A 16,362-nucleotide genomic window follows, 5' to 3' on the forward strand; every position below is an offset into this window, starting at 1 on the left:
AACCGATCGCTCGCCTACTGGCGGATATTATCGATCTTCAGCAACCATCTATACTAATATTATAAAGCTGAAGAGTTTGTTTAGTTTGTTTGTTTGTTTGTTTGTTTAAACGCTCTCAGCGCACGCGTTCTCAGAAACTACTGAACCGATTTGAATAATTCTTTCACTGTTAGATAGTCTATTTATCGAGGAAGGCTATAGGCTACATTTTATCCCGGATTTCCTACGGGAAACGTCAATAATGCAGGTGAAATTTGAATGAGTCTGCCAACTGCGAGCTTTCCACGCGAACGCTGCGCAAACCAACAAAGATATAGTAAAACAATGTAGTACAGATGTGAAGTACTCATTTTTTGCCACAAAAAAGTCCGCGAGAGCATATATCTATCTCTAAAGGTTTACTTACAATAACCACTTTTATGTTCATTTTTTAAGATTATTTTTTCATTATAAACATAAGTTATTTTGAAACCAATTTTTTTTTATTCAGTATGAATCCTTATCCAAATAAATATGTTTATTACTTTCGGCTTTTCATGTAGACTAAAATTGCCATTTACAGTATATAAATCAGACGAATAGGTTTTGAGATATAGTCGTTATAAGCAATTTGCAGCGAAACATTTAATACGGCGAACCAGCGTTCTTTCTCTCGCCTCACCCCGCATCTTTCGATCGCCCTGCTCTATCCTACTTCCTACATATAGATAGGTATTATTCTACTTATAATACTTCCTTTGTATGTTTGTCTGTTTTTACCTCTTACCTACTTTTAAACTGATTATGTCTATCTTTTAAGATTGTTGTTGATTATGAGTATTTAATTGTTAACAAAACTGTCTTTGATATTACTTAATTTCAATGAACATCTTAGAAGATTTACTATTTTAAAGTAAAATAAAGTATCAGCCTGTAAGATCCCACTACTGGACAAAGGCCTCTCATCTCACTATACGGTCTCCGTCGCGGGTTATGATGTGGGCCAAGTCGTCGCCAAGTCGCATAACAATTAGCAGCTATAATTGATAAAGCCGAGGAGGAAACATGCAAAAATAAATATGATGCCCAAAATAACTATTCCACGCGGACGAAGTCGCGGGCACAGCTAGTTTACTTATAATGACATTTTCAAATCATTTACTTATTACATTTTGTGGATATGCTTTTTCTGAAAAGTCCCATGGGAGTGAAACCTCTGACAAAATTTAATTACGTACATTATCCCAAAACGTAACGACTGAGGGTGCAGCTGAAAACACGCACTCAAAATAGGAGAAAGTAGAATAAAAGTGTTGTACACATCTACAATATACTCGTACATACATAGATATACCTACTTTTACAGAGTCACAGAAACATCACGGTAACCCCGCAGTCTCAGATAGCTCGCCTAGATGCGAGGCAAACTAAGCCTTTGTTTTCGTGGCCCAAAAAGTTATATAGTTTAAAGTAATAAAAATCAAGCACAGACCATTAATGAAAAGGAAATTAAGTAAGTAACTACGTGGAATATAATTAACTCGCATTTTATAACAAGGTTAAGCTTTTTAACTCATTAGAATACAATGCTGAAAAATACTCGCAATTTTTCAAAGCTGAAATGTACTTTGATTTATTTCTTTCCTTTTTTACTTTTAAGTTGCAACCTTACTTATTTACCGAATCTGTTAATCAAAGTAGAGAGTTACTGTTAAACAAATCATTGTTTGTTTCAGATTAAACTATTTTGCGCTTGAAAATGTAGCTGCTATGAATTTCTGAAATGACCATCGGTATGTCGGACCGCAATATGGAATATTACGTTCTAAACTTATCTGAATTTAGTGAATTTCATGAAATGGAAAATTCGACTAAATTGGAATTCCACAATTTGAGTGTCGTTGTTTCATCTTGTGAGGTTACTAGTGACATTCTGTATAACTCGAGTGTCGGACTTATTATAGCAGTACCGGAATGGGAAGCAGTAACTACAATAATAGTTCTAACTCTTGTCATATTGGGGACGATTTTTGGAAATATCCTAGTTATACTTGGTGTGTTCACGTACAAACCCTTGCGGATAGTACAAAACTTTTTTATAGTGTCCTTAGCAGTTGCAGATTTAGCCGTGGCCATTTTAGTGTTACCACTCAATGTTGCATATTCGACTTTAGGTCGGTGGTACTGGGGAAAACATTTGTGCAAAATGTGGCTCACTTGTGACATAATGAGCTGCACGTCGTCGATATTGAATCTCTGTGCCATAGCTCTAGACAGGTATTATGCGATCACGGATCCTATTAACTACGCCAACAAGCGAACGTTAAAAAGGGTAATTGTCCAAATAGCTGGAGTATGGATATTATCGTTGATTATAAGTTCACCGCCTTTATTGGGTTGGAATGATTGGCCAGACGAGTTTACATCAGATACACCTTGTCAACTCACGTCTGAACCTGGATATGTAGTATATTCTTCACTCGGATCGTTTTTTATTCCTCTGATAATAATGACAATAGTGTACATAAAAATATACATGGCAGCAAAACAAAGACTAAGGCGCCGCACGTTGGCTGCTAGAATCCAAAAACCAGAGATGAATGTAGCGAACGCAGAAGATAGTCAGGATAAAGAAGACACAGATAATGATTCGGACAGTGGTGAAAGCATCAAAAGGCAAAGGCGGGCGTTTATAGATATTAAGAAGAATTTTTTTGTGCCGTTGCTTCTAATGCATGACCCTATGTCTCGTCAAAGGATTGAGTCGAATATTCAGCAGCTACAGTCAGAAGTGTCACCAGGGAAGGATACTAGTTATACAACTAAAGTGGTGGGATCGATAAAAAAGTTAAGTCATAGAAGAAAGAAGCATGAGAAGCCTCTGTTGGCGAATGTTGGCAAGAGTGGTGACGTTGTGCATCAGTTTATTGAACAGAAACAAAAAATATCACTGTCGAAAGAGCGACGCGCGGCGCGTACTCTTGGTATCATAATGGGAGTTTTCGTTATATGCTGGTTACCATTTTTCTTGATGTATGTAATTTTACCATTTTGCCCCTTATGTTGTCCTAGTAACAGATTAATTAATTTCATTACATGGTTGGGATATTTGAATTCAACAGTCAATCCGATCATCTACACAATATTTAATTTAGATTTTAGAAAAGCCTTCAAAAAATTATTAGGTTTGAGTGGATAATAGACTGAGGAAACTACTTATAGTTAATTAATTGTATTTATTTAAAATTGTACATATATTGCTATGTAAATATAAATTTCTAATTTAGTTGCCAGTGAAATCAAATAAAATATAGAAAATGTGAATGTGCCAAAAAATATTTATATTATAAAAACAAAATAGTGAAATAAATAGTTTCTTTTGATAGGCATTGTTATTATTTGAAATTCAGAACTATTTCCTCATAACAGAGAGCACTAAAGTCTAGCAGTCGCCTAATTGTGCCTCAACAATAACATGAAGTAGCCGAGTCGAGATTTTGTGGAGGGCCTTGTTAGCCGCGTGTACTTTATGAGACTGCGCTCGGCGTGTAGCGGGCTGCTATTTCATCGGATGGTTCAAAAACATACATACCTACATACCTATAAGTTTTTTCATGACTGTTGGCTCTGTCTACCCCGCAAAAGATATAGACGTGATTATATTTAATTAACTAAAATTATATAACAAACTAAAAATAAAGCGCTAATGAAGCTATTTTTAATTATCTAGCTAGATCTTTGTCAGTAATTGCTACTTAATGACATTGAGTAGAAATTATTTTTGTTGGTAATAAACAATCAGGTTAAAACGGACCACGATTTTACTAGATTCGAGTGGGTTATCAATCATGTCGTCACACTTATAGGTATTATATACATATATGGGAGCATCACACATCTGTCGGAGACATTTGATGAATTGCCATGAATTTAGCTACGTAAGTAGGTAGTATGTGAAGCTAGTTTATATGAAAAACAAAAATCTCGTCCCCATGGGTATTTCAGGATATTTTATACTTTCCAAGAAATATAGGTACCTGCCAAATTTCAGCTTGCTACTCGTACTTGTACCTCTGCCTCCTGACTTTAGTCCCGGTTGCATCCTCACTACTCTGGAAAGGAGTCCAGGGTATGGCTTTGACCGTGGATCCTGGATTGGATTTGAGTCAGGTTTTTATGCGAAGCGACGCCCGTCTGATCTCCGCAAGCTTTGGGAAAACCCATATTGGATCGATCATGGTTACACATCCAGTTTCCTGAATGTGCAGGTTTCCTCACGATGTTTTCCCTCACCGTAAGAGCATCGGTTAGTATTAAAATGTACATAACTTCGAAAATAGTCATTCATCAACTTATTCGACCATAGAAGCTCACTATTTACTCCAATCAAAATTATTTATATACATTTTGATTAACAAAATCAGCAAGCAAATTGCCTTAAAACTATGAGCAGGGACAAATTTCCGTCGAATTCCGCAGTGAGTCGTTAGTTCGGAATTGGTTTGTGTAATTTCAATGAGCTAGTGATTAATGCCAGTATTTCCTGCGCTGTGGTTTCGGCCAGTTCCATATAAATTCCCTGATGCATCGGATCGCTTCAGCTAATTGAATCATTGTAGACTCTTAATTAAAATTGGTGTCTGCATTGATAAGCAGCAGACTGGGCTGAGGAAATCTATTTTACTTCAAGTGTAGTACCTACCTAATACTTACAAGCAGGTTTTAGGATCCCGACAGTCGAAGAAAACATTGAAAATACCTACAACCAAAATAAAGCTATGACGCGATAGATAAGGTAGGCTTAAAACCTGTGTTTACTTCGGTTTGAAATCATTTAGCATTTTTATGGCCCGTTGGTCTGGTTGCTTGCCGGGAAGGGATCATTGACAGGAATTTTGATACGAACATGTAGATTGCATTTATACAATTCATAAACTGTCAAATGCCAAACCGCTAACTAAGTATGAATATTTAGTTCAATCGCGGCAGGATACACTCTATGAATTTGAAATGAAGAAAATCAATAATAGTTTAGTGATGTTACTCTTAAATGCAGCATGAATTCTAGTGAAATTTTGGAAACATAGGGTATGTTTCCAAAATTGTATTATTTTTGTGTAACAGAAACACAAAGATTTATAATTATCATCATCATACATGATTTGTTCAGGATTAAAATTAAAACATAAATAACTCCACAGTTTTTTTTATTAAGGACTTGTGTTTATGCGCACATAATTCCGAATTATTGGTAAATTGAACACACATACCTACATGATATAAGAAAGATAGTAGATTTTAGGCAGTATTCTCTCGCTTTTGTTTTATGTAAATTGAAAAGTTATTTTCCTTTAGGGACGATATTTTAGAAGCAAACTCGTTCTCGGTGACAGCTTGACAATGGAGGGTACTATTTTGTTAACTTCGCGGTTCCAATTCGCTCGGTTTGCGTTGATATGCAAATTTCGATTGATTTAGACGCTGTACTCACAATGAAATTGCCTAGCCTTTGGCTAAAACAATATATGAATTACGAACAATGATATATGTATACTAGATTTTCATTATTTTCCTTACAAAGTGATACTGACATAATTAATATAATGTATAAGTCTCAAAAGCACAACATAAATAGCCCTTTGACATTAATTTCGTTGAATTTTGATTTAGGTTAGGTATACATGATTAGTACAGATATTTTTTAAGATTGATTGTAAATATTTCATTCTAATACAATTCAGACAGCGAAAGTAAAGAACACTACCTGTTTAATAGTTAATATACTTACTGATATCGTCTAAAATATAAATATTACATTTTTACCCAATTCCTTATAATAAATTTAATTCATTTCTGTTCATTTTAAAAAGGGCTTAAAAAGGGAAATCTTACGTGAACGTAGAAGCATACGTAATGTATGTTTACAGCGCATATGTTCATGAGCGTGAGATGGACGGATAATTTATATTCTACATTTATTTTCGATGCTTTTGAGGTTTTTAAATTATATATTTTATTGGGTTTTTAGGGAGGTTTTTAAATTATATATTTTATGACGGCCTCTGTTGCGCAGCGGTAGTGCGCTTGTCTGTGACTCCGGAGGTCCCGGGTTCGAATCCCGGCCAGGGCATGATGAGAAAAGAACTTTTTCTGATTGGCCTGGGTCTTGGATGTTTATCTATGTAAGTAGGTATTTATTATAAAATATAGTATCGTTGAGTTATTATCTTGTAACACAAGTCTCGAACTTTCTTCGAGGCTAACTCAATCTGTGTAATTTGTCCTGTATATACTTATATATTTTATTCAATAAATAACTATTTATTACATACAAACATACATATCGTCACGTCAATCATATATATAGAATAAAATATATAATTTAATAAATAAATATTTATTTATAAAAATATAATTTATTAGGAACCTTAAGTGAATAACTCCCACCGATGCGAATTGGGTAAATCCTATAAGGTACCCTTGCTCACTTACAATATATATTACAGGGTGCATAAACATGTATCTAAGTAATGTAGCATATTCCTTTTCTCGTATGTTATCATGAATTAATTCCTTCCGCGAAACTACAAATTAATAGCTCTCACACGTTCACGTGGAGCACTAAAGCCCTTGGATTCGCATTAGAGGGAAAAATAGATAATTTTTTTTTTCAATTTCTGAGAACATACATACGTATTATCACGTCTTCAGTACCCAGTACGGGGTAGACATATCCAACGTTGATCGAATTAAAATTCAAATAGTGACAGATTGCTAGCCCATTGCCTACAAGAAAAATCACAATTTTATTAGCCTTTATCTCAATTGCCTTTTACGACATCCATACGGGAAAGATACATATACTAGGGAACCTAAACCCTAACCTACTAAAGTCTATGAGTAGTTCCAGGTTAAACATTTAATAAGGAGAAGGCAAGTTTATGAAAAGTTATTCAATAAGCGACGGGAGATTATTTATTGTTAGTTAATACCTTCCGTAATTGCTTCGTTTACCACGAAGTATGTTGATATTTATTGCTTATTATGTTCTTAGGTAGTCTCCTGTCACACGCACATTTTGCTCAAAATGAGGTCCCAGCAATTTGACGTTTGTAATTTTGAATGAAGAAGCAAATTTTTTTTATAAGAAAATGTTTGCGTTCATTATATTTATACTTAATCTATTTTTCGCCATCTAAGCGACTAAACGGACACTTAGTATTCGACAGCCTAAATTGCACTCGAGAACACACTACAATGATGAGAAGGTACTGAACTTGCCTAACTCGATCCAAACCCCTATAATGATATAGGCACCCGTAACATGATAAAGCATAATTGCTTCTATGACAACCATTATTGTGTTAAGTAATTATTACGCGCAAGGCTGTCAAATAAACAGTATAAATATATATAGAAAGCGTAATTAAGCGGTAAATTATGCGGCCATAAGCACTTGACGTGAACCTAGTGAACCATGAATGTAAACACCATCCATCACCCAGATGCCATTGTCTGAGTACGTCAGTGAGGATTCCAGTATTGGCTTTGATTGAAGGATACTTGTGTTTAATGATAGTGCTGATGTTAGACATTTCGCTTTTACAATCCAGTCATTTAAATAGGATTATAAAATAAATATTACATAATTAATACATATTTGTCCACCTGAAGTGGTATTGCTGCAAACCTGTAACATATAATAGGTGATTACGCGTAAGTATAAATTTTAAAATTTACGCATATGGCCAAGTAAGCGAAGTAATGTCACCAAATCATACGTTTATTATTCAGATATTACTGAAGTCCCTGAAGAAAATATTCTAACATATTCAAAACACTAATATTAAATTTTATGACAGTACGCTACAGATAAGTAAGGCAAAAGTAACCCTTCCTCACATAATATACAAGCGTCTACAATGTCGTCAGTGAACCTGGGGACGCAGGGTCCCGACCTTTAATACAATTTCAATTCTATTGGCCGGAATTGTATAGGACTGTTCATAACATTTGACTGTGTAATTCATTTTATTCACCCTAATAAAAGTAGGAGCGGATATTTCATAAAATAGGTGCGGAACCTAAAGTCATAAAACAAATTGATGTATACCTATACATCAAGTGTTTTCACTTAAGTGAGAGAACACAAAAAAAATGTAATTGTAATCACTAATGTAAATTCTTTATCCTTAGGTTTTTTATCTTCTTTAACTTAATTTTAAATGCTAAAATGAAGATTAAGTCATTATTCGTCCTTTTTAGCTACGGGTTTCATTATGAATATTACGTTATCCCATGTTGAATTTGACCTTCGTCAAACAAAGACGTACGACATGGAAGCAACTATGTACCTACTAATCGGTACATAAACCCTAGTTTTCAATGTCCGAAATTTTATTCAAAAGGATAAGTACAGACGCTTTATTATAATAATCGACGTGTGCCAAGCTTTATAAAATCTATTTGCACCGACATTTAAATTGACATGGTAGCACAAAGTACTAATTAAAGTTCATAATGTCCAAAATCTCACTCAATAACCCATCATCAATTTTATCAAAATTGGACATGGTTGCATCTAAGTTCTAATTGTAGGTAATATACATATGTTACCATAACCTGAGTTCATACATGAAAGAATTGAGAAAGTTTATAAACCCAAAATTTCTCTCAAAAAGGCTTTTGCCCATCTATTTAAAAACACGAGCGAAAATTCGCAGAAATGTAGTGGGTATTAGTAGTACATGCAACAAATCATAGAGACGTAGTGGCCCGCGCGTGCCAAACCGGTGACTTACAACCGCAGCTCGCAATATCAATTTGCACCAACTTTTCGCATTTCGTACCAAAATAAATCCATTGTTATCACGAAGATAAATGCTGACTCTTTGTTAACCTCCTTTTCTTTTACAACGTGACGTAAAAAAATTGTACGATATAGAATTGCTTCGTTATCCGCCGTCTGCCAAAACCACAATTCATTACTTAAAAATCGCTGGGTTTCTGGATGTCTTTCCTTAAATTTGCTGCCTTGCCGTGCTACATATATTATTTCGGCTTTTATGTTTAGAAAAATTATATACTTATTATTGGTATAAATGTATTAAGTAATGTTGAATTTTAATTTGAAATATCTGTAAGGCCTACGCCCAGCGGTGGAAGATTTAACCGGGAGTACATAAAATGAGCGAATATATTAAAGTAAGAGTTAAAGTTTAAACGTATGAAAATTACGCACGAAATACCTTTGAACTTAATGTTTGACTACCGTTTGTCCGAAATGGTTATTTTATGTACCTATTATGGTTAAGGCCCACCGTCATTAGCATAATTGAGCAATAAAAGTTTATCGGATACTTGAATAAAATATATTCTACCAATTTTCCCGTATATCTGTAGGAATTTCTTTCTATCATCATCCTCCTTGCTTTGATGACTCCTATTTGTGATATCCCTTCAAAAAGTAACGAACTTCTTTATTACCCTACAAAGGAGATAATTGTTACTACAATATATTAAACTGAATAATAAGTTACTTTTATTATCTAAGAAAAACAAACGTATATATGGCTTTTACTCATTGTATGGTTGTAAAAAACAGGAAGCCAAAGTCATAGCATGTTTTCATAGCCCCGGTTTAAAATGCTTTTTATGTTGGGATCCGAGCTCAACAGAGTAAATTCTGTATTTTGCATTTTAATGCACTTTCTTGGCGTTATGCGTTGTAAAAATACTTTTACTAGTTATATAACATGTTAATTTTTAATTCTTCTATTTAATCTTATCTGACTCTGAACAAATGTGATAACCAAAAGTATGGAACTAGTTAATTAACTAAGGAAATAAAGCCTAATAGTTTCTAGTGCAATCTATGTCAGGTATCAGTATCTCATTACTCAATAAGTACTATCAACCAGCCTTAAAATCATAGTACCCCTTTTTCTCAGTTGGATAGTTCATATTACCTACCACAATTTTCTAGGTTACACATTAGGTACATATACATACATATGTAATAGTGGACACAGACTGAATAACTGACATATCAATGCACAGCATAAACCGCTTGATCTAGAGATTTAAAATAAACAACGGTTGTATGATATATTTATAGATATTTATAAATAATCATGCAATAAAACCACAGGATAGCTTGGACACGACAGCCATGTATTTTCAAGATGCGCGCGCATAAGATGCCGCACCACAGATAAACAAGAACATAACAAGAAAGAGTTTGTATAACATTTCAAACTTCTTTGAACATATATATCATTGTACCTACCTACTTAAGTTTATTATAAATCAGTGTATTTGCGATTTGCGCACAACCTAAACAAAAACACATCGGTAAACAAAAATAAAATGTACTCGTTTTTACTGGCCGGCGCACCGCAGGGGAAACTGCTTGCACAAGCTGTGTAAATTTCACACAGGTTGACATTTATTACAACACTTCAGCCGAGTAATATGAAAGCCATTAGTATTTCAGACAAGTTGCCCGAATATTACCATTCCTCCTAAGCGCGCATAATTAGATTGCATCGTAAATGAGTGCCTTATACTATGTGGTCAACAGTTAAACTGAGCAAGGTCTAATTAGTTGGACTGTTAAGGAAATAATAAAAATATGGGACCAAGGGCGCACGTAATGCCTTTTGGCATTCTCGACCAGTCTACCAGTTGACCAAACAGAAAATCTTTAAGTGCGTGTAAGGTGCGATAGAGTGCACATGCATACTGCAAAATACATACATTACAAAGAAAATACATAAGGCATGCAAAATACATACAAGATACATAAAATACATTATAAATACATAGACTGAATGGCCACGTTCAGCTATTTAGCTTAACCCTTTCCCTCCTTACGGTACTTAGAAGTACCTCCACATTTTTCGTCTTATAACTTAAGTACGAAAACACTTTATGATAACTACAACTGACGATCCTTCCGAGTACCGTTTCCGTAAGCCAATCACAGAGCGTTTTTTGAATTACCGCGTAATGTTGCCGAAAAATTTGAACAGCGAGTTACAACTTGTCAAACTTTTCGTCACTTCGTTGTGCGGTGTAATTGGAAATGTTTTATAAATAGAATATCATAGGTAAGTGCTATTGTTTTTTACTATTTACGTTGTTTATATCATTAACTACATTTCTAAAAGCTGTTATAATGCATTGTCACTTTATTTTGTATGAATATTTGATAAAAACTGATGCGGACTTACAAGTAGCGTCAGGTGAATTTAGTTTCAAAAATTATGGGTTTTCATAATACTTATACTCGATGAAGTGGATATTTTGTTTTATTATAGACGAATGTTTTTTAATTTTTATTATTGTTCTGAACTATTTGCTTACTGTTTTAGCTATTGAGATGGATATTACAAACAATTCTGCTCTAATTGAAGCCCTGCTATTAGAAGAGCTTCCGGACTGCAACGAAGAGTCTGATGCAGGTGTGTCCGATGATGAAGTAGAAAATCTTCAACTACCCTCACCAAGAGGCTTCGATGAGGTATTTGAAAGAGCTCTAGACAGTGTTTTCGCCGAAGTTCCGCCATCGTCGCCGTCAAATGGAGATGTATTAGAGTGCATAAGACTGGAAGGTAGTTTACTTTGATAATTTTTTCTCGTCTGTTGCTTTGCTTGAGAAACTGAAAACTGAAAACACCTACGCATGTGGAACTATACGAAGTAATAGAAAAGGACTGCCCGGAAATATGCTCGCTGATTCTCAAATGAAAAAGGGCGACAGTGATCATCGGTTTTCAAATTTAGACATTGGATATTGGAAATGGAAGGATAACAAAGTGGTTCATTTAGTATCAAATTTTCATGGAAACAAAGAGGCAACTGTGTCACGTTAAGAAAAAAATGGATCCAAGTCTGCCATTATATGCCGTGTAGCTCTCAAAGATTACAATAGTTATATGGGCGGCGTCGATACCGCTGATCGTTTGAGAGCCCTTTACTGTATAGATCGCAAATCTCCGAAATGATGGCACAGGTTGTTTTGGGGTCTTCTGGATATCGCATTTGTCAATTCATATGTCATTCATGGACTCATAGTGGAACAGACTACCGTAAAAGATGTTCGACGCTCTGTTACTCAAGGCTGGATGTCAATGAAAGATGCTGGTCAAAAAAGAAAGACTTCTACTGATAATACTGGGAAAGGCGGCCCTTCGAAACGGCGCAAATCTGACTATTCCACTATAAAAGACGTACGCTTGGGTAACAGAGGCATCCATTGGCCTACGTTCGTAGAGAACAGGGGAAGGTGTGAGGTTTGTAGTTTGAAGAAGATTCAATCGAAACCTCATAGTAAATGTTCGCATTGCAACGTGTTTTTGTGTCTAAATGAAAAGAAAAATTGTTTTGTTGAATACCACGAGGTTAATCTATAACTAAAAACCTATTAATTTAATTATTACTAAGTCATTATTGAATCTCATTACTTTTATAGTTTCTATCAAAGTTCCTAACATTGTGATAACACAAAGGTCCTGACGGTACTTTTAAGTCTAGGTCTTGGAAATAGTACTTCTAGGTATAATAAAAATCTAAAAAAAATCTGTGCGTTTCCTTTTACCTACCTAAATATGATAATAAAGTTCAAAAGCAGAAATTCGTTAAAAATCACTACCCCGGGGGGAAAGGGTTAATGATAGAATTGAGATTCAAATAGTGACAGGTTGCTAACCCATCGCCTAAAAAAGAATCCCAAGTTTGTAAGCCTTTCCCTTAGTCGCCTTTTACGACATCCATGGGAAAGAGATGGAGTGGTCCTATTCTTTTTTGTATTGGTGCCGGGAAATACACGGCACATATTATACATAAATAAAATATCAAATTAGGATGACCAATTATTGATCTGCCGTAGGAAGAACATAATTATCAAGTAGGTAATCAGATTTCTCTGGTTATAACTTCAGGATAGACTTATTCCAATTTTACTTTAATTATACATAGAAAAGTACTTACATCTCATAACTGCAAATTTTGTAAATGCTACATTTATACGTGAATAAGGTACTTACAGATTTTTTCATAGTTTTCTACTTAATTAAATAAGAAGAATGAGAATGGGTTGAAAGTATATTCCTATGTCGTGCTACGTAATCAATATCTTTATTATAACAATGACTGGTAACTTTATTCAGAAGAGCTATTTTGCTTATTCTGACATTGATAAAGCGGTACGTACTGTATAGGGTCGTGGTTAAAAAATGAAAATTCATGAAGAAGATTTGTCATTTTGTTTCACTTGTATGTTTTATTTATGAGGCGACGAGACTGTCAGTTTTTGATTAAACCATAATGCAAATAATATCGTAATGTCAACTTTAAGAACAGCCCTCTGATACACTTAATTAAGTACTATAACGTTTCTTAAATATTATTTAGTATTAGGTATATATTTACTACAAAAACCTACATCAGTTAGTGCATTCAAGGAATTAAACAAAAAGTATACGATTTGGATCTCTCACTAGAAAAAAAGTACTGCAATTTATTACCAGAATTACTGTATTAAGCTCCTTATATAATTTAGTGTAAAAAAGGGTTACGATCAAACTTTTTGGTTATGTAAGTATATCCATTGTTTTGATTACGTATTATAACTGTGAATTAAAAGATTCGCACGTGTTTCGCATCGCCTTCTTAAAATCATAAATAATTGAATAATATAAATCTTTATATTCCGCAAGCTTTCACTCAGAATTTAGCCTATAATTGAAATAAAATTGTAAAAATGATACAATTCTGTATTTGTTACCCTTGTCAAGCGGGCTTACCCGCTGGAACCGTATTAAGAAAATCTGAATCAGTAAAACGAGTTCATTTTATATTCTTAAACATTGTTTTAGGTTGCACATGTTTATCTTATACTTAAAAACGTTGTAAGGTAGAATACTATTTTTTTTTTACTCTCAATTCAAACGTATTCTGGAAAAGTGCTTTATTATTTCGATATGCATTACATTTTCTATTCAGTACTTATATCCTAAACCAACTAAAGTTCAAATTTTCATTCGTTCATATCTTCAATTTAAATGGATCTCATGTTTATTAATCATATAAACAACTTCAGAATGTAGTTAGTACATCTCCTGTCAAGACTAAATCAGAACGATTTAAACACAAAAGGATTCAAAACAATATACAAAGCAAATTAAGTTGGTTTGGTACTCGTTGTAGGTATATCTACTTACCTTACACGCAAATACAGTTTCTCAATACTATATGAGTATATGAGGCGGGTATTAAACATGAAAGCTTTCTATCTACGTGAGTAAGTATATAAGGTCATGTCTTTGTGATATGAATTTGACATTTACATCGCATTACCTTATCTTATATTCTGTGAAGAACTTCGCGAGGTTTCATAAGGGAAGATATGAGTTTAGTAAGTATCATCTACAACAAAGTGGCAATAGATTGCTAAAATTATGAAATAAAACTCAAAATGCTAACTTTATTTATTTAGATTGAGATAATTACCTATATATAACCACGAGCAATTTTATCAAACCTAAACAAAAATGTAAAAATAATTATGCGTGAAACAACTGCTCAAATTAACACTAATACTTTATTAACTTATCTCTAACCAGTTTATTTACCGTTCGAAAATAAAGGTTAATACTTCCAAATTTTTTTGTTCGACAATATATTTTAAAAGTTTATATTGCCAAGAGTCTCTAAAAGTTCTTAATGTAAAGTTCGAGGTGCTGTACTTGTAGAATAAAACTAAGAAGCTATTAATTTGTCAAACAAGAAGTAAGATGCACGAACCATTAATTGTTAACTGAACCGCGTTAGAAGTTGCAAGCTGAAATATAGACGAACAACTATCGTGGACGTGCCGGGGGAAGCTTTTACCGCATGGAAACTACATTTGTTTTTTACATTTTTCTTTAAAAGCTTTTCCAACAGATTTAAAACTTTTAGGGCAAGCATGTTTTGTAAATTTTGGTTTTATTAGGTATTTTATAAAATTAATACAGGATAACAACTGCATCAGTAACTTGAAATATTTAATCATAATATAATTTCTGTTCTGTATTTACCTATCCAAGAATTTCAATATGACAGAAAACAAACAAAAATATAATATTGATATAATTCTTGCGTACAAAATTCACTGTTCATGAACGATTAAATATTATTTTCTCCAAGAAAAATCTTATATACGGAATAACCCGAAGTTATATTGCATTGTACTATGCAGTCCTGTTTGAAGTCTATCTTTACCAAAATGTTGTACTTAGGTTATTACTAATTCTGTATCAAAACTTAAATATGAATTTAGGCTGAGATATGTATGTATCTTATATTATTTGGAATTCTATGAAAATACCCTAAGTTTCAGTAAACATACCTATGTATTAAAGGCAACTCAGTATATTTGGATGGTTGGCAGAAAGAGCGATTATACTGATTACTTGGAATCTCGCTATTTGGGATCGAGACGAGACACGGTTCTGATTTATTGTTTAAAACGTACGATTGCTTGTAATTACTTTTTGAACAATCGCATATTTATTGCCAAACATGCACCTTTACCTTTGTTGTTAAAAGTAATTAGATTAGAAAAGCTCCGAGTTTTTCAATTAATCAGTGTGTCATGCATTGTACGGACTATCAACATTATTTTCAAAGAAATGGTCTCTACCAGTTATTTAACGCATATAAAAACTATTTGGAAGCGGTAATTTGGAGAGAGGCCAGGTCGGCGAGATTATCTACTGTCTTTCAGCAAAAACTTTCGAAGCTTTGTCCAAAAACATTAAATTCAGAGGATGGCCCCAGCACCTTGCTGATAAATGGGCATTGCTAAATTTATTCTACATTACTCGGCAATCTAGTTAGTGCGATGACTACATCAACTGTTTCAAAGATGTTTGAATTGCCACAATGGAGGGATCATATAAGGCCATAAGGCTAGAATGATAACTTTATATAATATATAGTGTGGATTTAACACTAAAATAACCAAACTTGTATCTATTTAATAACGGATTTTCGTTTCATGTAATAATACCTAGTTTAAGAATGTCCTTAGATGCATTCCCAGCCTATTTTCTTTTCTTGGATTCCGGTCTTTAAAAGTAAAGCTTAAGACGAGGTACCTAAATGAAAGCTATAATACTAATATTAAACTCTTCCTACGTAAATTTCACATGCACTAGTTGTACAATCAACAACACATCTACCTACCCAAATTAAGTGCGAATTCGCTTCAATAAGTTCCATGCACATGATATATGGTTGACTGTACCTACATATGCTTTTTTCTTCTTTGTAGAGACAAAAAAGACAAAAGCACATGTAGAGTAAAGACGAAATTCATGGGAAAAAATTGTCAAG

General features: G+C 33.8%; 1 protein-coding gene across 1 annotated transcript; it reads left to right on the plus strand.

The window, feature by feature from the left end:
- The first annotated feature begins 1,762 nt into the window (after window positions 1–1,762).
- Window positions 1,763–3,178, plus strand: LOC106134884 (tyramine/octopamine receptor-like). The gene has a single exon (XM_013335029.2). The coding sequence runs from the start codon at window positions 1,763–1,765 to the stop codon at window positions 3,176–3,178; it is 1,416 nt and encodes a 471-aa protein (XP_013190483.2).
- The last annotated feature ends 13,184 nt before the right edge of the window (window positions 3,179–16,362 follow it).

Source organism: Amyelois transitella, chromosome 8 (genome assembly GCF_032362555.1).
Source record: "Amyelois transitella isolate CPQ chromosome 8, ilAmyTran1.1, whole genome shotgun sequence".
Classification (NCBI taxonomy): domain Eukaryota; kingdom Metazoa; phylum Arthropoda; class Insecta; order Lepidoptera; family Pyralidae; genus Amyelois; species Amyelois transitella.

Excerpts from the sequence above, each read along its gene's own strand:
- LOC106134884 (XM_013335029.2), top strand. The coding sequence starts at position 1,763 with ATGACCATCGGTATGTCGGACCGCAATATGGAATATTACGTTCTAAAC.